The sequence below is a fragment of the Salarias fasciatus genome, chromosome 10, assembly GCF_902148845.1.
Source record: "Salarias fasciatus chromosome 10, fSalaFa1.1, whole genome shotgun sequence".
NCBI classification, from domain to species: Eukaryota; Metazoa; Chordata; class Actinopteri; order Blenniiformes; family Blenniidae; genus Salarias; species Salarias fasciatus.
In genome coordinates, this window is record NC_043754.1 from 26,004,686 (window position 1) to 26,028,486 (window position 23,801).

Genomic DNA, 23,801 nt, shown 5'->3' on the forward strand with positions numbered 1-23,801 from the left:
TTCGCCGAGCTGAAGGAGCAGCTGATCCGGTCTGCCTGCAGCTTCACGTCCTGATGCGGTGTGAGTCAGCGCCGCCTGCCTCCTCCTCAGCAGCTTTTCTCCGGCGAACAGCTCCAGCCTGCTGTCTGTCCTCATGAACTCTCTCATTCCAGTCCTGTCATTCTCCCCCAGAGTCTTTTAAATGGATTTTCAGCTCATTTATAAAAATAATTATTTGAATTGAAGGGTTTGTGATGAAGTGAGGAAAAAAAAATTCCTGACATTTATGACATTTAAGGAAGTTTCACTCACAAAAACATATTTTTACAGTTTTCCCCTACTTCTGGTTGACCAGCACATTTCTGTTGCATTTTGAGGACTGATTTACACGACGATGGTGAAAATGCAACTTTCCAAAAACACTCTGACTTTGAGAAAAGCAACAGCACCCTCTAGTGGCCCCGTGTATGAACTGCGTGTCAACAGACAATGTTTTCAGAAAGGTACTGTGTGAACTAGGGTGACCATATTTAGAATTTCAAAAAAGAGGACGGGGTGGGGGGGTGGGGGGCTCGAGGCACAAATTCAGATAGGCTTCTCAGAGGTTGATGAAAATGGTTTATTATGCTTCAATGATGTGAAATTAACTTCTTTAACAAAATAAAGTGAAATGTAAAAACTTGTAACAAAATAATAGCTCTCTTAGACTCTTTACAAATATTAAATAATGTTCTAAGTATGAATCTTCTGTTAGAAAATCCAGCATCAACAATATATTTCTTAATAACTGTAATAAGATAGAAGAATATAAGAGTCTCACCAAAACACTAACTTAACAAACAAAAAAGATATATATTTTTAATCTTTAAATGTTTTCTTCATCCTGCTTTTCTTCTACATTCTATTTTTCATCTCGGGATGTTGGAAATTTTTTTTGCAGTTCATCTGAGAAGCTGCTCTTAAGCTTTGGCTTTTCCTGCTCCGCTGTCGAATTAAGTAGAGAAGGAATTCATCAGTTCTCCATAAATAGTGTTGTAAACAGTCGGAATGCATTGATCTCATACCTTGTATTAAAGGGCAACTCCGGTTTTTTGACACCTGGACCTTATTTCTAGGTGTGTCATGCTCATATACTCACTCAGACAAACATGGTGCAGCTCGGAGTCCTTCAGAAGTTATTTAGATCCAAACGATGTAGCCGCACTAGCGGGGGTGCCACAGCAATGGAGCTTCAGCGCGGGACATAATCTCTGCAAAGTCGCTCATTTCGGCTGTATTTCTTCATCCATCGCCAGTGTTATCATAAAGTCAGCTCCTCCACCGTCTTCAGGTGGGTCAGCTGAAGAGCTGACAGTTTTCGCTAACTTAGCCACAATTAGCTCGGATGGGAACGTTGCGGCGCTCCTCTCCCCAGCAGAGAGGCACTTTGAGTCGGCCTCGGCTGTCACGGTGCCCCGGCGTCTGACTTGCATTTCCATTTCAGTCGGAAGGCCCCCCTTCTGACTGAAATGGATGGATGGAGGAAAAATGCAGCCGAAATGAGCGACTTTGCAGAGATTATGTCCCGCGCTGAAGCTCCATTGCTGTGGCACCCCCGCTAGTGCGGCTACATCGTTTGGATCTAAATAACTTCTGAAGGACTCCGAACTGCACCATGTTTGTCTGAGTGAGTATATAAGCATGCACACACCTATAGATAAGGTCCAGGTGTCAAAAAACCAGAGTTGCCCTTTAACGGTGTTAATAAATAGAATTTAGATTGTTCTCTGATCCCAATCTCTAGCGATAGGAGGCGCTAATGCGCCTGTTGAAATGGTGCCATCCGTCGTTAAACACCACAGAAGAAGAAGCGCTCCGCTGTCTGAAGCCCCGCCCCGTGTGTGTGTGTGTGTGTGTGTGTGTGTGTGTGTGTGTGTGTGTGTGTGTGTGTGTGTGTGTGTGTGTGTGCGCGCGCGCGCGGCGCAGCGCAAGAGCCTCTCGGTAATGACGTCGCGCAACAAAGTATCATCACAGTACCGTGTGCAAAGCGCTGGTCAGTTTACGTTCACGTGCTGTGAGAAACAGGGAACTCCGGACATTTCCTTGAATTTAAAAAACCCGCCCGGACGCCCCGGACAGGACGTAAAAAGAGGACATGTCCGGGGAAAAGAGGACGTATGGTCACCCTAGTGTGAACTCTAAATGTCTCTGAAATGAAAACACAAAAAATATGCAAATACACTGGAGGTAAAACCACATACACAAGTGTGTGTGTGTGTGTGTGTGTGTGTGTGCGCGCGCGCGCGTGCATGCATGTGTGTGTGTGTATGTTAATGGTTGTTCTGCTCATGACTTCTGGAGACGTTCCTGCAGTTGAACACGTTGCTTCCTGCTTCCTTCTGTCCTTCCCCGCCCCCTTGTGGCTGTGCAGTGAATTACATGAAGCTGATCCTCACTTCATCTCATGTCACACACTCTTTCAGGAAACACTTTACACACACGTGCGCTCACTTCTCTCTTCTGCACTTTTTCTGGAAATCCTCCAGATGCTTGATGTAGCAATATATTAATACTCACTTTTTTAAATTACTTAAACCTTATTAAGTCATTACAAATACTATTAGTTTTATACTAATATACTTTTAGAATATATTAGTGTTGCAGATGAAGTTCGTGTTGGTTGATTGTAGAGCATCTTCCTCCTCTAACATCCAGATTCTAGTCTCAGTGGCCACTAGATGTCGCTGTATGATCAGAGGAAGCTGCTGCTCCACAGAAAAGCCTCTGCCTCAGCCTCTGGGAAATACAGACTAATTTGTTTTGTTTTCTCCTTGTAACGCTTTTTTGTTTGTTTGTTTTTTGTTTGTTCTTGTTTATTGGAAGTAACAGGTTTCATTTATACTTCAGCAAATACAATGATTTTTCACTTTGAGCTTGGGGGAGGTGTTACTGGGTTTTTTTTTAATTGCTAAAACAGATTGCACTAAACTTCCCTACATTTTTCACAAAACACAGACTTTCCTGAAGCTCTGTATAAAACAACACACCTTCCTCCTCTATGATGAGAAAATCCTAGAAAAGGTGAGCAGGGTGGCAGACAGACAGGAATTGCTGGTTGGTGATGTCTCTCGCAGCTCGTTGGCCTGCGATGTTACAGCCTCTTCGTCGTGTCATGAGGGTGAAGCCGATGGAGAGCCAAAAGAGTCACAATTCGCCACTATTCCAATACATCTGATCCTTAAAGCGCTGTAAAAAAAGGCCCGTTTTTTAATAAAACGGGCATAAAATATGCCCGCTTTATTTGGCCAAACAAAGTGGGTTTTTTTTTTTGGTAACTTGTTTTGTAGCAAAGTGTGTTTAGGTTTTTGAGAAAAGGAGGATTGTGTTTTGTGAAGTGAGTTCATGGTTTTGATAAATGTTGGCGAGTTCTATTAGATGTGTTTAGAGAACTGATTTAGACAATTGAGTTTTGTGCTTTGGCAACTGAAATAAAAAAACTGTAAAGCAAAAACTTGGCAACAGCACAGAGGCATCAGACGTTAAACTGCACCAAAAACATTTTTTATTCTATAAAAGAAGAAAGAACGAAGGGGGGAAATAATCACAACTGTACAGGGAGAAACTGACTTTTAAACACCATGAGTCACAGTATCAAAAAGCTCACGTTTTCCTCACTGATCTTTACACATTTGTTCTGTACAAATACAAAAAAGAAACCAAACAAAACCAAAATATTACTCATTGTATTATAATGATAACTGCATTGCACTGGGTAAATATAGTACTGGCCCATAAGTTACTGCATTCAATAGAAAGTAGTGAAAGTTGTGGGTTGGTGGTGAGCAGAGGCACTCGTGCACAGTCGTGAACTTTCACCCCGTAAAGGGTCACATCGTCGGCGTAGAGGGAGCGCTCCCGCCTCGCTGCAGACAGAGGGAACACAAGAAGGACAGAGAACACATGCGCCGGTCACCCTGCGGAAAGGCTCCGTCTGTGTGTGTGAGAAATTCACCCATTCATCCAATCAGATCAGTGTGCTTGTGAAGTGAAGGGAAGCTGTGACTTCCGGGTGCACGTCTGAAGGGGGTGATGTGGTGCGTTCAAGCAGCTGCGAACTGGGAAAAATTCCCATTTCCTCGTTCGGAGGAACATTTCCAGATAGAACTGCTGCACCGCATCTTCAAGAAAAACTGCTGTCAAATACAACAGAACGGATAATTCACGTGTCTCCCTTTTCCCAGCTGCTCCTGAACGCACCACTTTAAAGGGTCACTTTGCTTCCGTTTCATTAGAATTGTCTCTAGCATGTTTTATTTCGTAGATATCTCTGTCAGATGGCATCTAAAATCTACATTTGCTTTAAAATCTAACAACAAAAATGGTCTTTGTTTTTTCCCCATCAGTAATCTCCACAGCTGTACATGTGATCGATACTAAACTCATCACGATGAATTTCTATTAAATGTAGCACCTGAGTCCGTTACTATAACTTCATGAGAATTTTTGTGACACATTTATTTTTTTTCCCTGCTAAAAATGAGATCCAGGATTAAAGAGCATATTTCAGAAATTGACATTTCATTCGACTTCCTCTTGGTTGAAGCCGAGTCAACCGGTCTTTATTTTAAACCTGTGGTCGTAAAAGCGGTGATTCTTCCTCCCACTGTTTCACACACACCGACATGCTCACCAACGTCACTACAGGAAACGAGAAGGATACTCTCCATGCAACACGAGTGTGCACAACACAAGTGGGACGTTTTTTCTCTTTAAGAAACTACAAAACAAATGAATTAGATTAAAAGAGGAAGGAGAAAAAAAACACATTTCGTCGAACCAACAGAGCAAAAGAAAAAAGAAACGAGGATTTTTTTTCACATTATCTAGTCAGTGTTAAAAATAGAAATTCACCCGTTACATTTACTCTGCACTTTTTTGATTATATACAGTTATGTACAAGGATTTCTCTTTAATTATTTGTCATTGTCCTTAATGTCTTTATCAACAGTTTACAAAAGAAAGAAAATTGCAATCAAATGCATATACTCTTCTAGAAAGATGTGCTTAGTAACTTTTTTTTTTAACTTGAAGCAGAGGGGATGTTGAGAGAAATGGGGGGGTTGCATTAATCCGCACTGCAAGAAAAAAGACAAAATCCCTCAAAATGAGAAATTATCTTCATTCTGATGCAGAATCTTTTATTTCTTTTCATTTTACACTCTAAACTATTAAAATTCAGATTCTGTTGTTGTGGATTTTGTAGTCTTTTTTGCAGATTTGCTGACTAACACAACAGTTTTCTCCGTCCGTGGCGAGCAGAGGAGTCTGCTCGTCCACCGGGACACGGCTCGGCCGCCCTCCGCCGCTCCAGCTCAGCCCACGCCGCCGTTCTGTTGCATAATCAAGTTCAAGTCCGGACAGAAAGACATGAGCGCTGGGTCGGGGTCGGAGGTCAATTCTGCTCCAGGTCCAGGAGAGTTTGAGCCGATTCATTATCTGAATTGAAAGTAGCGGAGAGAATTGAGGCGGCGCCCCGGGGGCGGAGCTGCGAGTGAGCGGAGCGCTGGAGTCTCCCGGCGGTTTGGATCCCAGGTCTAAACGGAGCCTGACGGCCCGACACAGTGCCTGGAGTCTGCCAGAACCGCCGACACACGACCCGGACTCGCCCCTCCCTGGATTAGACTCATCTGGGTGGCATTCATGCTCTTGAAGTCAGGCTTCATGTCACTCAGAATTATGACCACATCTCAGACAAAAAACATCACCTTTATTTCATTTTAGTTTTAAATCTTAAGTTTTCAGGTAAAACCAATCGTGAGCTTTAGGGGGCGACACTGAGTCACCAAATCGTCCAGTCTGATCCCAGCTGAGATTACGAAGATGTCTCTTGCTGTTGTGTTTTTATTTCTGTGTGGTTTCTATTAGACTGAAGACAGACTTGGTGTGTAGCTGATCCACTGCACCACCCTCTGGCACAAAGCGGAACTGCAGAGCAGGTTTCCGACAGCAGGTTAGCTTTACCATCTTCCTAATGTCTTAGGACGTTACTCTGAATCACGGTCACAGCTTCAGCAAAATTGAATGTAATACCAATACTGTGCAGCAGGAGGCGACACTGAAGCACAACGTCCAGTGTGACGGCCTGGCAGGCTGAGGCGGGTCATTCTGAGGGACATGAAGCAGTGAAGTGTGTGTGTGTGTGTGTGTGTGTGTGTGTGTGTGTGTGTGTGTGTGTGTGTGTTGGGGGGGTCTGAGCTGCGGTGGTCTCTCGGTGGTTCTGGTTTTTCGCCCTTACAGATTGACTTCAATTATTAAGGCTCAACGGGCAAGAGGTAAAGAACGACAAGTGCCCGGAACACACACTCGTACAAATCTGAATTCTGATTATGCGTTTGTCTCAAAACATGCGCACACACACACACACACACACACACACACACACACACACACACACACACACACACACACACAGTCACACTCACTCCTCTCCTCCTGTGTCTCACGTATTCTCAGGATATTTGTGTCTCCTCTCTTTTTTCACAGCCTCAGAGAACGAAACCATCTGAAACAGGGTTTTTTTTTGTAAAGGCGTAATTCTGTTTTCAGAGCTAAATCTGGCAACAACAACAAGAAAAAAAAAAGTTGGGTGGGGGAGTTGGGGGGTAAATGAACCTTATCTTTAACAAAACAACACATGAAAGCAAATACTGAATGAGAGGAGTGCAGGAAGCCGGCCGGGCGAGGCGATCGATACGACTAAAACAATCTGGTCTGTAGAAAGTTCACAGTCTTGTAGCTCCCTGTACCGAGGCATGATGGGGGGGGGGGGGGGGGGGGGGGCATGGACGTCACCTCAGCTGCTCTGGAAGGCCGTTTTACCGTCGACACATTTTCAAAATGGGGCAGAGCAGCGACCTTTGACCTCCAGTCTCTTTCAGCCACAGAGCAGCTGGTCTGCTGTGACTCGCACATCAACGTCTTCCTCCGGTCAGACTGCGAGCGCCGTGCCACGCCCGTCCTCTGGGTGGCAGCAGACCCGAGAGTTGGAAACGCTGCTTCTTCATTTGGTCCTTGACACCGCCCGGTGGAGCGGAGTGGGACTACAAGGCTCGGCCAGCTAAGACCTGATGGTCGCGTTTCTTAGCCGTTTTGTAATATTGCTTCTCAATTAGATAATTTGCAAAGTTTCCAAATAACCTGGATTAATGTTTGGGGTTCAGCTCTGCTAAAAGATTAAGACTCGACCTCACATCCAACGGCCCGTGAAAGTTTTGCTGTGAAAGAGCAGCTGAAGTGGCGTCTGGGTGGAGCGTGAAGGTTCGTCCCGGGGTCTCCTCCTCGCCTTCGCTCCTCCTCTTCGCGCTTCTCCAGGGTGGACGGTGAGTCCTGTCAGTTCAGGACGAAGACCAGGAGGCTGACATCCCAACCTGTGGGCGTGGCTTCAGTCCAGCAGGGGGGAGGGGTTCAGGTGCAATGACAGGGGTCAAAGGTAGCTCTTCACTGAGGGCCGTCCTGCGTGTCGGGGTCAGCGTTCACATCATGACGTGGCGGCGGCGGTGCAGCGACAGGTGGTCGGACCGGGAGAAGGAGCGGTCGCACTCGGTGCAGCGGAACGGTTTGATTCCCGTGTGCTTACGGAAGTGCCGAGTCAGCTCGTCCGAGCGGGCGAAGCGCCAAGTGCAGCCTTCCCAGGTACAGTGGTAAGGTTTCTCTCCTGGGGCAGCAGAGGAAGAAGAGTTAGAAAACCGCTTTTAATGCCCCTTTAATTCAGGACGGAGGCAGGACTTCTCGCACCTGTGTGTATCCTCCGGTGGGCCTTGAGGTGGGAACTCTTGGTGTAAACCTTTTTACAGCCTTCGTAGTCGCACATGTGGATCCGCCGCCTCTTGATGTCCGGAGAGTCCGGATCGACCGGCTCCAGGTCCATCACCGACCTGAAAGCCACAGGAGGAGTCCAGGCGTCACAACACAAACAACCCACAGCGCCCACTGGTGGCCCCACGTGAAAACTGCATGAAATGACGATTGAGGGGTCAGTAAATGCAACGCTGCACAATCGCCTCCATATATTTAAATAAATGCTTCATAGTATCATGAAAACTAATTTAAAAAACAAAAAACGGTGACAGAGGTCAGATGTTTGACCCTCTATAGAGGAAATACCGCGACTTCTTCATCAACACACTTCAACTTCTTCCTCTAATTTCCACAACAAGCAAGACTGAAGACAGAAACGTGTCAATCTCCCTCCTGCTGCCACCAGGGGGCGCCAGAGAGGCGCCCTGCTCACCACAGCAGGTCTCATTCACTCCCCTCCTCATGCTCTCACCCTCATGTTTTCATCTTCCCTCACAGCAATGAGGCTGCGATCACGCCGCCACACACTCCTCCGTCCGTCCTCCTGCTGCTGCTGCTGGAACATTCACCTCAAACTCCTCGTCTGCCCCGCTGCCTTCCCCGGAGTGGGGAAAGTTTTCAACCGTCTGATCTGCAGGGCCACTTTACAGGGAGGTGTGACGGAAAGCTGCATTACGTAAGCTTGTTTACACCCCAGTTCTGGGACAGCCCTGCCCAGCAACACACACACACACACACACACACACACACACACACACACACACACACACACACACACACGCACACACACACACACACACACTCAGACTGTGTTTCTGTCTATTAGGCCTGGTCTCTGTCTGAGTGTCTCTGTCACAAACCAGATTACAGCTCTAAACCAACCGTCCCGTCCACGCCCTGATCTGTGCTCCAGCCCGGCGGCCTCGCCCTCTGGGTGTGGCCGCAGCTCGCTCTGGACACACACACACACACACACACACACACACACACACACACACACACACACACACACACACACACACACACACACACCACACACACACACACACACACACGCACACACACTGTGAGCGGCTTGCTAACCTTCACAGGTAAAAACAACCTTTTTCAAACATTCACGCTTTCCTCAAGAGGACCAAATATTCTCAAACACACACACACACACACACACACGCCTGTCTTCCTGCGTTACCGCCCGGGAGCCTCCGCTGCGCGCTGCTGTATGAAGGGTTATATAAGGTTATATAAGCAGCCAGTCATGGCGGAGCTGCAGTAATGTAATTAGTCAGGAGCCTGCAGGCGAGGGAGGTGACCCACACTACACCGAATTTCCCATAAACCCTGCTGCGCATTAGCGTCTCTCTCCGGCGCCCCTCATGACGGACTCCGCAGTCCGTTGGCATCACGCGAGCGTCCCGGCTTTTCTGTTCCGTCAACAGTTTCAGCAACATCTGCTTTAAATGAGGTCTGCTGGAGGTGGACAGAGAACTTTCTCTGTCACCGCAGTACCAGGACTGACCACTAGGGCTTCAACGCTTTCTAATAAAGTCAGCATCAGTTCAAAAGGCCTTGGTGACGGCAGCCTCGGAGGATCAACGCAATGCAAAAGCTGCAACACAGCTGCCATATCTGCATCACCACTGTGGACGAAAACAATGCAGCAAAGTTTCCACGCAGCTACGACACATAAACTGAAACAATAAGAGCAGCGAGACGCAGCATGACTGCAGAAACGCTGCAAAAGCTGTGGCATGATGCTCAAGCAGCTAAATGAATGAAAAAAACCACAGTAGCAATGCAACAGCAGAACATGACACAGACTACAAACCTGCTGAAGTGGCAGCGCAGCTGAAAAGCAGCAGCAACCACAAAGCTGATAAAGATAAGCACAGAGGCAGCTACGCTAACGCCAAAAGAAAACACAGCACTAAAGGTCACCAGTGATGGGAGGAACTGAGTTACAGTAAACACTGTTAATAACTAACTAGTTGCTTTTCCCAGCATTACAGCGCTGCTACCATTACTGATAATGAAATGCTGCACATTTCCATGACTGAGGGCGGAGCAGGAAGGAGCAGTGACGTGACAGAGATTCCGCCACACAGCTCTGATCACTGGATCAGACAGAGATGTAGGCATAGGAAGCCCAGAGTGTTTACAGGCAGCTTTTAAATGGAAGTACGGACATCTATTGCCATGCGTCTACTGTGTTCTATTATTCTTTCTCTTGTCTCATATTATCAAACAGCAGCATCTGAATAATTTACACTAATGTAGTGTTTCCTGTTTGGAATTTACTCTGTCAAGTTTCCTTTTATTTCATTGATCATATATTCATCTTTACAATAAATTATTGAACATGCATCTTAAAGTTCCATTAAGAGGGGATCCATACTCTCTGACATATTTAAACATGTTTTTTTTAACGCAATAGTTACTTTGCCTTGTCATTAGTTACTTTTAAAATAGTTTAACTCAGTTACTTTTCTGAGGAAGTAGTAACTTGTGCAACACCGAAAGTCACAAACTGGTGCAAAAGCTGCAGTTGAAAGGCTACTGCACAAGTTGTAACATGAACACAAAACAACTGCAACACCATGTAACAGAAAATGCATCAATATTACCGAAGCTGATGGGAAAACCTCAACATGAATGTAAAAGCTCAGAAATCGCAAAGGCCTCAACAGAAGCAACAACGGCGAGAAAAACAGCAGGTCCACAGTAACAAAGCCAATCAAAAGCAGTGACAGACGCCAAACTGCGGGATCCATGCCAAAGTCACAGAGCTAATGCAAAAACCTGACACCAGAGCAAAAGCCTCACCTCTAATGCAAACGCTGCAGCAAGCGCAAAAGCCGTGACACGGACACAAAAGCCACACAACGAATGAAAAAGCAACAGCTTTAATGCAAAAGCTGCAACTATCAGACAAAAACCACAGCGCTGCAGCAAATGTCAAAACACAAGTGCAAAAGCTGTGGCACTAATGTAGAAGCTGCCATGTGAATGCTGGGTACCGAGCTGTGTTCATGAGGTTCGACCCGAGGCCTGAAGAGGTCTTGATCAGAACCCAGGTGGAGGTCTTAGTGTGCAAAGTGTGCATGTTCTTCCTGAGCGCATTTAGCTTTTCTCAGACTTCTCTCAACAATACAAACCTATTCTTATTAGGTAAAAGGAGGCTGCAGCTGTCCTGCTGCACCTTCAGCCACTGGGTGGACGGACGGATGGATGAATGACGGATGGATGGATGAATGACGGATGGATGGATGATGGATGGATGGATGATGGATGGATGGATGAATGACGGATGGATGGATGATGGATGGATGGATGATGGATGGATGGATGAATGACGGATGGATGGATGATGGATGGATGGATGACGGATGGATGAATGATGGATGGATGAATGACGGATGGATGGATGATGGATGGATGGATGATGTTCCAGTTTAATCATATCTACGCTGCACTTCTTCCTGCTGCCACTGAAGCCAGAGGAGTCATTTGGGTGGAGGTCTTACTGGACCCAGATGTTGTGTAGCTCCGTCTCACACAGACACACACAGGTGTGAGGTTGTGGGCGTGTCTGGACTCACCCTGCGTCGATGCTCTGGGCGCTGAGCGACGCCGACCCGGACTCCGTGCCGCTCTCGGCGTCGCTGTCGCTCTGGTACTCCACCGGAGACGTGGAGCCCGGCTTGATCCGAACTGTGGACGGACGGGGAGAGACAGGAGGGCGAAGGGGGGGGCGGGATGGAAGGAAGTGAGGGAAGAAGGGGGGTGAGGAGGGGTTGAGAGGGACAGAGGGGAACAGCAGGGGGTCAACAACTCCACAGCCATGTTGGATTCCAACAATGTAGCAAGACAAAGACTTCCAGTGTGTGTGTGTGTGTGTGTGTGTGTGTGTGTGTGTGTGTGTGTGTGTGTGTGTGTGTGTGTGTGTGTGTGTGTGTGTGTGTGTGTGTGTGTGTGTGTGTGTGTGTGTGTGTGTGTGTTAGGTGTGGTCTGCCAGTCTGCAGAACTGCCGGATCAGATGCAGGCCTGAACCCTGCGCTGCATTTCTCTGCATGACTAATTCTTTCTCATCTGGGTCCAAAATGTCCCGACAGGTCTCCAGGTCTCCAGTTCGCTTCTCCCCGTCCCGACAACCTCCGCAGCCTCTCACTGAGCCAAAGCAGGCGGACCGGGATGCGAGCAGATGCTAATGCCAAATTTTCCAAACTCACAGACAACACAGCTAGTTAGCAGCTCCGAAGAAGACGAATGTCTGCAGGCGATGGCCGGGCTCCGCCGGTTGTTCTCCAGGTCTGACAAGCTGCTACGAATCCACCCGCCCCGATTCCTCAAGAGGAAGAAGGAAGCTTCAGACTGAAGCCGTGCCTCTCTGTTCTCACTGCTCGGACGCCAGGTGGACCACGGACGTTAGACTTCATGTTCAGGCAGAGACTGGCACCTTCGGTTTGGAAGGTCGTTAAAAAAATCAGGAGCTCACAGCTGACTGGCTCAGTTCCATTCAGGTCTGAAGTGAATTCAGTAAATCAGAGCACTTCAGTGGATTTTAGCTGATTTATTTCCGTCCTCACAGCATTTAAATGTACTGACAGGAAGTCCAGTGGTTGTTGCTGTAGGGCTGATGTGACGGGCGTGTGGACGAGCTGCAGCACCACAGCGAAGAGCGGCGTCGGAAGCAGCTGCTTCTCCGACCTCCTGCCTCAGCGGCGCCACCTGCTGATGCCTGAAGCAGCAGCTCTGGAGGCTCTGCCCGCCGAATACGATCTGATTCAACACGAAACGTGAAGTTAGGTCTACGCATTAGTCAGAGAGGGCTCTAAACTCAGACCAGCTGCCTCTGCAGAAATGAACATTAAGTCTGTAACTTCCTTCTGGACCAAACAAGGAAACTGAGAGAAGCGGTTTGTGAAAGTGGAGCACCGTCCTCCCTCTAACTGATACATGATGTTTTTCATTTTCAGTCACTCCTTCAGTTTTCCCTCTTTCGATGGGTGAAGGGTTAAGATTCAATGTCTTTAGCTGTGAGTGAAAAGGGAACAAAGAGCACTCGTGAAATCTTACGTGAAGGACTCCACAGAGAGCGCGGTGTGTTTAACCCTTTCACAAATCCTCCAAACAGACTCTGTAACGCGGCGCGACACAACTTCTTCTGGCATGTACCAAACGTCACAAGCTGTAGAGGTCAGAGCGCCGGAGCCTGTTCAGGCCACTTCAGGCCGTGCAGGCCGAGTCCCGGCCCGAGTCCCGGCCCGAGTCCCGGCCCGGCGTCGCTCTGAGGGGCGGAGGCCCGCTGTCACCAGGGTGCAGCTTCCCGCGGTGTTGGCTCAGGGGCGGATCGCACCGTCTTCAACTACTTCATTCACCGAGGGCTTAATGGGAATCAGGGAGAAGCCGTTCAGACCAGCAGCTGCAGAAAACCTGCCTGCTGCTGCGCTGCTTCTGGATTCACAATTTCCTCTGGGTACCTGAACAAACGAATCAATAAAGTCCTATCCACCCATCCATCCATTTATCTTTTTATCTATCTAGAAATGCCAAAACGCTGCAGTTAGCATGCCAGGCCATGAGTTGGAGCCGTGGCGTTAGAACTCTACACTATGGCTGAGATGCACATGACCAGTAGCTGCTTTTCACGAAACTCCAACTTTCCAGTGTGGAAGAAGAAAAGAAGTCGCAGCATTTTTTTAAAGTTCTGCCTCGTTGCCGCTTTTAAAAAGTTGTGTTTTCAGTGTAAACAAGCTGCCAAACTGCAGCCGAGCCTTTCTGTTTAGAGGGTGGACGGAGCACGGCGAGAACCCGGGAGCTGGACGTCTTGCTGGAGGAAGATACCGAACACATCGCAGGGAACGGAATTTGGCAAAAGAAAAACATAAACAATCTGAAGGATGATGGGAAAAATCTGAGCCATAAAAGAGAGTCAGGCCTGAGGCGGTAAATCACAGAGAGTATCTGATCATAAAGTCCATAATGTGAGTATCAACAGCTGCACCTTCCTCTCCGAGTCCGGAGACTCCGCCTCGAGAAATAACTCAAATAAAATCAATCAGCAGCGACTGCAGCGTTCCTCTCCCTCCGTCTGCTCCGCTGGGCGGGGACATCGATCATCTGGCCCGTATGGAGAGCGTCCAGGCTGACAGAGACGGACGGAGACGGACGGACAGCCGACAGGCGCTCAGCGGAACGTCCCACAGCAGCTCCCCGAGGACAGGCTGGTCTCCGGAGAACCACAGCCGGAGACGCAGCCGCCGGCCTGACAGCGACGGGCTGACGGGGAGAGCGGCGCCTGCCGGCATGACGCCCGGCGGTCCCGGGGCCGGGGACCGTCCCGGGGCCCAGCAGTCCCGGGGCCCAGCAGTCCCGGGGCCCAGCAGTCCCGGGGCCCAGCAGTCCCGGGGCCGGGGACCGTCCCGGGGCCCAGCAGTCCTGGGGCCCAGCAGTCCCAGGGCCGGGGACCATCCCGGGGCCGGGGAGCGTCCCGGGGCCGGGGACTGTCCCGGGGCCGGGGAGCGTCCTAGCTTCCCCCAGCGCCTCAGAGACTGAGGGACGGACTGAAAAAGGTCAATGAGACAGAGCTCTGTCTCTCACTGGTTGCCATAGTAACCTTTACCGCTGACTTGGCCACATTTACATGGGATTTGAACCTGTGTTCCACTGAGGGGCAAGACTAACTCGGCAGATAGCATTAGCATTAGCATTAGCATTGGCATTAGCAGAACGGTCGTCGCAGGTTGGCACAGTTCTAATAAGTTCTGCTACAAGAGACATGATGGTGGTACGTTATCAACAAGTTCCCTGGTTCGAATCCCACTGCTCGCACCACTGCCAACCCCCACCACGACTCAGGAAAGGCATTCTGGGAGACACCTGTGCCAAATCAAACGCGGTAGAGTCTCCACCCACCCGAGCCCCGGTGCAGACTGGAGCCGCCGCCTCACCTGAGCCCTCTGAGCGTCCGTCGCTGCCGATGAGCGGCACGGTGATGGCGGCCGTGGCGACGCCGTCGGTGGGCATGGTGGTGTAGACCACCGGCAGGGACTGCACCACCACGGGGATGGTCTGCAGCTGGCCCACCTTGCTGGGCATGCTGACCGACGGGATGGTGTGGATGACGTGGAGGATCTGCTGGCCGCCGGCGCCCTGCGTGGCCAAGATGGAGCCCGGCGAGAGGACCTGCGGGGGCGAGAGGAGGACGGGTGAGGGCGGCGGCAGAGGGCCGGGCGAGGAGGGGGACGGGAGGCGGAGCCGGCCGTTACCATGGAGCCTATGGACTGTACGGCGGAGGGGACGGGCGTGGCGGACAGGCCGGGCTGGCTCGCCGTGCTGCCGGGCGGCTGGTTGGCCGCGGCGCTGGCGGAGCGCGGCTTGTTGAGGGACAGGTCCACCGGCTCGGTCTGGTCCTCCGGGGGACCCGACGGTGGCGAGGACGGCTCCGACTTACACTCCGCCTTCAGCTTCAGGTCTGTCGGCTGCGAGCCGTCGTCACCTACATGGGCCTGCTGGAGACGAGACGAGAGGACAGCATGAGACACGTCCAGAGACAGCATGAGACACGTCCAGAGACAGCAAGAGACACGTCCAGAGACACGTCCAGAGACAGCATGAGACACGTCCAGAGACAGCAAGAGACACGTCCAGAGACACATCCAGAGACACGTCCAGAGACAGCATGAGACATGTCCAGAGACGCGTCCAGAGACACTTTCCAGACAGAAGTCCCCGAGACACGGGCATCAGACAGCACTCATCAACACTCCCTGCTAACCTCAGCCTTTTCACTTTCCAGTCATTCAGAGCTTGCGGGGTTAGACATGGAGCTGGTCTGTAAAACGGTGGAGTCCTGCCGCACACTGCCGGACACACAAATCCCTCCACAGCCACCAGACGCTGACGGAAGCTCTCGTGTTGCAGGGATATGCATCCCGAGTGTAGCGCTCGCTAACTGTAGCGGCGAACAGGCCGGGAAATCAGACAGTTCAGTGCGACTGCAGCGCGGCGCCAGGACCGTTCTCTGACTTTGAGCCATGTTTAGTGAAAAACGAGAAGAAAGCATGTTGAGTTCGCTGCAGCTCTGCTTCTCCCTGCTGGAGCTCAGAGAGCAGCAGCTGAACGTCAGAGGCAGCAGAGCGGTTCACCGGGGGTCCTGGGGGCTTCGCCCACGGTTCGGGGCTCTGGGGAAACGCTTCACATGCGTCCATGCGGCCGATAGCAGGCTTCCTCCCGCTACGCCCCAGATTCCCAGCATGCTCGGAGGAGGGCGGCGGCGGCCCTTGGCCTCTGCCGCCGCCAGGGCTCAGCTGCTCCCGGAACAATGGCTGCTGTGTGGAGCGCCGGGGGGGCGGGGGCGTACGGAGAGACTGGTACTGATTGAGAGAGACAGACAGAAAGAGAGACAGGAGGAATGAACCCCCCCCCCCCCCCCCCCAACCCCCCCCCCCCCCCCCCCCCCCAAACCCCCCCGGTCCAGGACCTGGACTCGGTCCAGCTCAGCTCAGCACTGTTTGGCTGAGGGTGCAGCGGGGAGGGCGGAGCCAGAGCTACGCCCTGTTATCAGGTCACACAGTTCAGCTGGAGGCGGGGCCGGAGGACACACACTCACACTCACACACACTCACACTCACACACATACACACACACACTGACACACAACAGACACACAAACCTACAAACCGACAATCCTACACACACACACTGACACACAACAGAGACAAACTGACACAAACACAGAAGCAGGCTGACGCACACACACACACACACACACACACACAGACACACACACACACACACACACACACACACACACACACACACACACACACACACACACGCGTCCATCAATCTGCTGCAGCCGCTCAGCATCTCGTCTGCAGATGCTGGCGACGCGGCCGCCGTCCTACGAGTTTCGCTACATTACAGCTTTCTGCACGGAACAGATTCAGGACATTCCTCACATTTCTCTGTTTTCTGAACAACAAACTGCAGAAACGGTGAACTGGAAACCTACAACGTCAGATCAGTTCAGCTCTCCTCAGTACTCTGTGTTCAAGAACATCAGGAGGAGAGGAGAGAGAGAGGGAGAGAGACAGAGAGAGATGCAGATGTGACCCTGGTCTAAACTTGCTGAGTTGAGTGTGAATACGAGAAGCTGCTGTTGACAGAAGAGAAGAAGAAGAGGAGGAAGCTGAGCGGAGGACGGCGGCCGGCCGTAACGTGATTAGAGTGAGACGGCCTGAAAAACTTTAAAAACCCTGGCAGGGAGGAGAAACGGAGCTGAGAGGGAAAACGAGGTGTGAAAGAAGTGAGGGAGTGGGTGAGGCGGAGACGACGGAGAGAGACGGCGGAGAGGAAGGAACAGAGTGGGTGGGAAAGGCCTGGCGTTGCCATGGAAACTGGGAGCCATCAGCTGACTCCATGTTTTCCACTCGTTCCCCACCCACCACCACCCTTCCCTTCCGTCACTCCGCCCCCTCCTCCCCGTCTCGCCCTCCATCCCCGCCACACCTCTGTTCACCTTTCCTCCAGCTTCCCTCGCTCCCAGCCACGCCCGCCTCCATCCGCCTCACCCTCTCCACCTACACCAGCTTCCGTTCCGCTCGCTCCAGTGTTTTTCCCCTGGCTCCCCTCTCTCCCTCTCTCTCCCTCCCCTCCTCTCCTTCCTTTTTTCACGGTAGCTCAGATTAAACCCACAACTATGTGCGAAATCCCCAAAAGAAGAGACTGAAAGGCTGAAGTCCGATAGAAAAGCCCAGAAAGAAAAAAATCCTCTCTGGACTCCAGCGAGCTCTGCGATCAGAGAGAGAGAGAGAGGGAGAGAGAGAGAGAGAGGAGGAAAAACAGCTTCTCTGAGGACACAGCGATGAGCTCAGAAATGAGACGCAGGAAGAGACGAGATCCAGGACAGCAGTCCAGCGTCAGAAGAGGGTTTTCATCATCACTGTTCAGCTCTGACGGTTTTCCAGCTGAAATCAGATCAGAGCTGATGTATAAAAAGGTTCCGGTGGATCGTTCTGGTCGGGGGTTCGGTTCTCCCTCTCCCTGCCGTGAGGCAGCAGGGCGACCCACTGCACCACAGTGTCCACTGGCGGTAACCTGCGTGACCTTCAGGCTGCCCTGGGGTCAAACGCTCTCTGAGCAGAACCGGCCCGGGAGCCAGCCCGCCGCCTCCGCCCACCGCCTCGCTTCTACCGCTCCGTCAGAAAATGGGTCACCCCGTCTTCGCCTCGCAATTAATTCATGCGATGTGGAAGCTGAACGGAGGCAGCGGCTGCAGCGCGTCCAGAGGACTTTAATCCAGCGGTAGCTCCGCCGCTCACACGGCCGGACGGCCGGCGTGATCCACGAGCCGCGAGGTGAAAACGTACGGCGGCCTTTAGAGAGCGGCGCTGCAGGGTCGCAGCTTCACAGGGAGAGGACTCATTTCATTTCTCTGTGTCTGAACTCAAGCCAAGATCACAGCGTCACCATTCACCCATTCATCTTGATGAGAGCCAGGGTTACAGTGACCAGCAGCCGCCACTGAACTTCGACTCAAACATCAGTTTTTACAGGATTATTACAAAAATGTAGTTCATGTACAAAAACGCCATTTGTTTTTACATTTATTATTATTAATAATAATAATATCATTTGTAGTATATTGATTATATTATGTATTGTATTTCACTTATTTTCTTTAGGCTTTATGATTAAGATGTAATTATTTTACATTTGTCAATCTTTATTTTGAAATGAAACAATAATACTAAAAAGGACAATTTTTTAATATTTAAGCAAAAAATGAAAAAAATTCAAACAGAAAAGTCAGACACGGACCTTTACTTCATACATCACCTGTATTTTATGTCTGTTTCACGTTTCAGTCTAATATTTCCTGTCAGTAACAGTACTTTTCACATGTTGACCTCTTTACACTAATCGCTGGACAGCACATGGATTTGTGAAGACGTCGCATAAAGGCCTCCCGTAAAGTCCGGGGCAGCGAGGTGGAAAACCGCCCCACGCCGGGGCAAACGGGCTCCAGTTACCGGGCCGAGGTGCTGAAAGCTGAACGGCCGGCGACACACACCGAGGTGGAAACCCTCCAATGGGAGCGAAGGGCCGGCAGTGTGTGTGTCGCTGCTGCAGGAGAGGTGACAGGAGGACAGCACCGCGATACACACACCTACCACACACCGATCCTGCTTACAGGCCTGCATGCAGCGCACGTGTGTGTGTGTGTCTGTGTGTGTGTGTGTGTGTGTGTGTGTGTGTGTGTGTGTGTGTGTGTGTGTGTGTGTGTGTGTGTGTGTGTGTGTGTGTACTGGAGTGTGAAGGCAGATAGAGGCTATATAATAAAGACAGAGAGCAAAAACAACAGCTGGGGGAGATATTAACCACAGAGACATGCAGCACCGCCCAAGAACGAACACACACACACACACACACACACAGACTCCACCCCTTTACAGCCCGACCCACCCATTGCAACACCAACTGCCCCCACCCTGTGTTTAAAGGGCAAATCTGCTACTTCTGTGCTTCACCCACCTGTTGGCAGCTCAGAGAGTCTCAGTAACTACACTTGAGTCTCGGTGCCTCTGGTTGAGTCTCAGTGAGTCTCAGTGTCTCTGGTTGAGTCCCAGTGCCTCTGGTTGAGTCTCAGTGTCTCTGGTTGAGTCTCAGTGTCTCTGGTTGAGTCTCGGTGTCTCTGGTTGAGTCTCGGTGAGTCTCAGTGTCTCTGGTTGAGTCTCGGTGTCTCTGGTTGAGTCTCAGTGTCTCTGGTTGAGTCTCAGTGTCTCTGGTTGAGTCTCGGTGTCTCTGGTTGAGTCTCAGTGAGTCTCAGTGTCTCTGGTTGAGTCTCAGTGTCTCTGGTTGAGTCTCAGTGTCTCTGGTTGAGTCTCAGTGTCTCTGGTTGAGTCTCGGTGTCTCTGGTTGAGTCTCGGTGAGTCTCAGTGTCTCTGGTTGAGTCTCGGTGTCTCTGGTTGAGTCTCAGTGTCTCTGGTTGAGTCTCAGTGTCTCTGGTTGAGTCTCGGTGTCTCTGGTTGAGTCTCGGTGAGTCTCAGTGTCTCTGGTTGAGTCTCAGTGTCTCTGGTTGAGTCTTGGTGAGTCTCGGTGCCTCTGGTTGAGTGTCAGTGAGTCTCATTGGCTCTGGTTGAGTCCCGGTGAGTCTCAGTGTCTCTGGTTGAGTCTCGGTGCCTCTGGTTGAGTCTCAGTGTCTCTGGTTGAGTCTCAGTGTCTCTGGTTGAGTCTCGGTGTCTCTGGTTGAGTCTCGGTGAGTCTCAGTGTCTCTGGTTGAGTCTCGGTGTCTCTGGTTGAGTCTCAGTGTCTCTGGTTGAGTCTCAGTGTCTCTGGTTGAGTCTCGGTGTCTCTGGTTGAGTCTCAGTGAGTCTCAGTGTCTCTGGTTGAGTCTCAGTGTCTCTGGTTGAGTCTCAGTGTCTCTGGTTGAGTCTCAGTGTCTCTGGTTGAGTCTCGGTGTCTCTGGTTGAGTCTCGGTGAGTCTCAGTGTCTCTGGTTGAGTCTCGGTGTCTCTGGTTGAGTCTCGGTGTCTCTGGTTGAGTCTCGGTGTCTCTGGTTGAGTCTCAGTGTCTCTGGTTGAGTCTCGGTGAGTCTCAGTGTCTCTGGTTGAGTCTCAGTGTCTCTGGTTGAGTCTTGGTGAGTCTCGGTGCCTCTGGTTGAGTGTCAGTGAGTCTCATTGGCTCTGGTTGAGTCCCGGTGAGTCTCAGTGTCTCTGGTTGAGTCTCGGTGCCTCTGGTTGAGTCTCAGTGCCTCTGGTTGAGTCTCGGTGAGTCTCAGTGTCTCTGGTTGAGTCTCAGTGTCTCTGGTTGAGTCTCGGTGAGTCTCAGTGTCTCTGGTTGAGTCACAGTGTCTCTGGTTGAGTCTTGGTGAGTCTCGGTGCCTCTGGTTGAGTGTCAGTGAGTCTCATTGGCTCTGGTTGAGTCTCGGTGAGTCTCAGTGTCTCTGGTTGAGTCTCGGTGCCTCTGGTTGAGTCTCGGTGAGTCTCGGTGAGTCTCAGTGCCTCTGGTTGAGTCTCAATGTATTTCAGACTGCCTCTATGAGTCCCAGGCCGGCTGCTGCCTCCCCGCTCCCTCTTACCTAATGGGAGTTGCCAGTGTTGATTTCCAGGGTGCTTAGTAACTGGGTGAACGCCCACACAGGATGGCCCGACTCCAACCTCCCAGCAAACTCTGCACCGCTTTAATTACAGCCGTGCAGCTCACTGCAGATATGTGCACAATGCAACTTCCCTTTCTACACTTCGACAAACAAACCTCACCTAGCCTGAGCACTGCGGCACCGCGGCACAGTGGAGCAGTGGCTGGGACTCTCCCCTCATGGAAATAAGAACCTGGCTCGACTCACAGCCTGAAGTCTGGAGGACTTCGTGCTAAATGTGGGAAACACAACACTAAATGTAAACCTTCCTAACCACAGGAGGGCGCCAACGGTGACACCAGACGAGAGGTGGAAAAGGTTTAATCTGAATTTTAAACCTTTCAGTGTTGCAGATCCCATCTATAAAGTTTCTATCCTGATGAAAGCTGGGGAGCCACATCCAGTTTGAGCCCAAGATTTAATAATTTACCTGGAAATCGAAGAGATGTTCGGCTTCTCATCGGTGGAAATCTACAAATGTCAGGCACAGAATCTTAGTCATGACTCGGTTAAAAAGCTTTTGTCCCGATCTGGGTGCCTGTTTACAGCACAACGGTGCTCGACTCACTGAAAACACAACTTTTCAAAGTCCTTTAGTCTCAGGCGATGGGGGAACGCCACTTTTCTGCAACGCAAGTTCGACCATTCAAACAAATCTCACTAAAAGGTCTTGAACATGGAAACAAATTAAAGTTCAAATGTGGGCACAGCAATGTATTTTATCCAGCAGGGGGTCACTGATGTGAACACAACTTCGACTCTGTGTCTAAAATAATGCTGGCATCCTAAATGTTATGAGTTCCAATAAAGAACATACAGATTACAGGGACTCGTGTTTGTAATAAAGGGCCATTTTTCAGCGTTTGGCTCTGAGTGCTCCTCCACTCTCAGCCTGTTAACGGAGCTTTTATGAGTTTCCTCTGTGAGGATGTGCCAGGACTTGTTGGATATTCTTCAGCGTGTGCAGACGGACACGCTGAACCTCCCGACGGCGACGGTCACCAGTCAGAGCAGTCAGAGCCCCGCCCCCCCGCCGCCCGCTCGTCACTCCGGACCTCGACTGACGCCCTCCAATCCCCGCAGAACGTCCTCTGAATCAATCAGCTCTTCTCAATCAATCCTCTTTTCAGGCAACAGGCTGGATCCGCGAATCAAACACCACTGCTGTGGTCCGACAAGCTTTCCAGAGACTGAGGAAAGACCCGAGGTCGGCTCAGAGAGCACGCACAACTGAAACAGCAAAAATCCAATTTCTCAGCTTTAACCTGATTACAGTTCCCCCAAGAGCGTCCTATTCATTCCAGGATCAACATCAAGAAGGAAACACTCTCCGACAGAGACGTACTGACCTGCTGTTTATTATAAAATCACCACGTGTCGAGATAGAAAACTACACCGAGCCCGGCCCAGCCGGCGGTCGAACCCTCAGCACGGCAGACGAGACGAGAAGTGTTGGACCTGCAGGAATCCAACAGGCTCCCTGTGAAAACCAACAGCTACCAGAGCAAAGTCGAAGGAGACAGAACCCTGCCGGTGGATCCGTCCTGGAAATCCCAGCCTGTTACTGCACATCCAAGCCAACGCTGACAGCACAGGGCTTTCCAGGGAAATGAAAAACTTTTAGTACGTTTTGGGGATGTGTTTGAGAATGCTGTGTAGATACAGAGGAAAACGTAACACAACGCTGCTGCGTTTCCATGGAAACAAAATGAGAAACGTGGCGTGAACGGGCCTAAGACACAGCAGGTCCCAGTGAATCTGTTTGTTAAACTCAACGGTTTTAGTTCACCCTTTTTTCAGCAGCTACTGGGAACTGCAGGAAAAACAGTCTTTGAACTGAAACACATATGGGCTGGTCCGGTCTAATGCTGTCAGGTGATCAACTGGAATCGAACATGAAAAAACGCCCTACTTGACAATTTAACAGTTTCAAAGGACCAGACCTGGAAAACAGAGTTCTGCGTAAGAACCCCACACCTTTCCAAACAGACAGACACAGAGCTGAATAAAGAAAGCACGGCCTTACTGCAGCATGTAAATACTTCCACCTCCAAACAAATCCCCTCCTGCTTCACAAAATGTTGGCACGAGCTTAGCGATAAGGGAGCTTAAACTGGGAAAATGTGAGGAGTCGCTGCTAAAGAGCAGTAATGTGGAAAAATCTTGATGTTCCAAAACCTTGAACTCATCATTAAAGCAGCGTTATCAGGAAGGGTTGGGGTTAGATGAGCCACACCAGCCCATCTGGAGCAGCCCTCATGGTTCTCTGTGGAAAAAAGAAAAGCTTTCCCTCCACAGCTGAGATGGAGGACAGACATGCAGGAGCAGCCGTCGAGGTCTGCAGGGGGACGCTCTGCCACCGCTGCGACTCTCGGCTCTCCAGAAAATAATCCACCGCTTCCTGTCTGCGTCACCGCTGCAGCTCGCTTTGTCCACTTCCTGGAAGCTCCAGTGGAGAGGAGGGCTGCCAAGCCTGACATCACCACCCTGCAGCACACAGGCGCCTGCCCCATCTGCCCCAGCCAGCCCAGATCTGCCCCTCAACCCACCCAGATCTGCCCCATCACACTGAGATCTGCCCCAGCCAGCCCAGATCTGCCCCTCAACCCACCGAGATCTGCCCCATCACACTGAGATCTGCCCCAACCAGCCCAGACCTGCCCCATCACACTGGGATCTGCCCCAGCCAGCCCAGATCTGCCCCATCCCACTGAGATCTGCCCCATCACACTGGGATCTGCCCCAACCAGCCTAGATCTGCCCCTCAACCCACCCAGATCTGCCCCATCACACTGAGATCTGCCCCAACCAGCCCAGATCTGCCCCATCACACCCACATCTGC

The 23,801-nt window shown here is 50.7% G+C and overlaps 1 protein-coding gene across 3 annotated transcripts in view; it reads right to left on the reverse strand.

Annotated features, from left to right (window-relative positions):
* Positions 1–3,497: 3,497 nt before the first annotated feature.
* klf8 (Kruppel like factor 8) overlaps positions 3,498–23,801 on the reverse strand; it is a 57,051-nt gene continuing 36,747 nt past the window's right edge. For 2 of the 3 annotated variants that reach the window (XM_030100818.1, XM_030100820.1), the window contains exons 3-7: positions 15,084–15,326; positions 14,766–15,000; positions 11,415–11,526; positions 7,753–7,892; positions 3,498–7,672 (exon numbers count right to left, since the gene is read on the reverse strand). In XM_030100818.1, coding sequence (XP_029956678.1) covers positions 7,491–7,672; positions 7,753–7,892; positions 11,415–11,526; positions 14,766–15,000; positions 15,084–15,326 — 912 coding nt within the window. In that variant the 3' untranslated portion in view covers positions 3,498–7,490. The remainder of the gene's footprint in view (positions 7,673–7,752; positions 7,893–11,414; positions 11,527–14,765; positions 15,001–15,083; positions 15,327–23,801) is intronic. The other variant, XM_030100819.1, reaches the window with a different exon arrangement.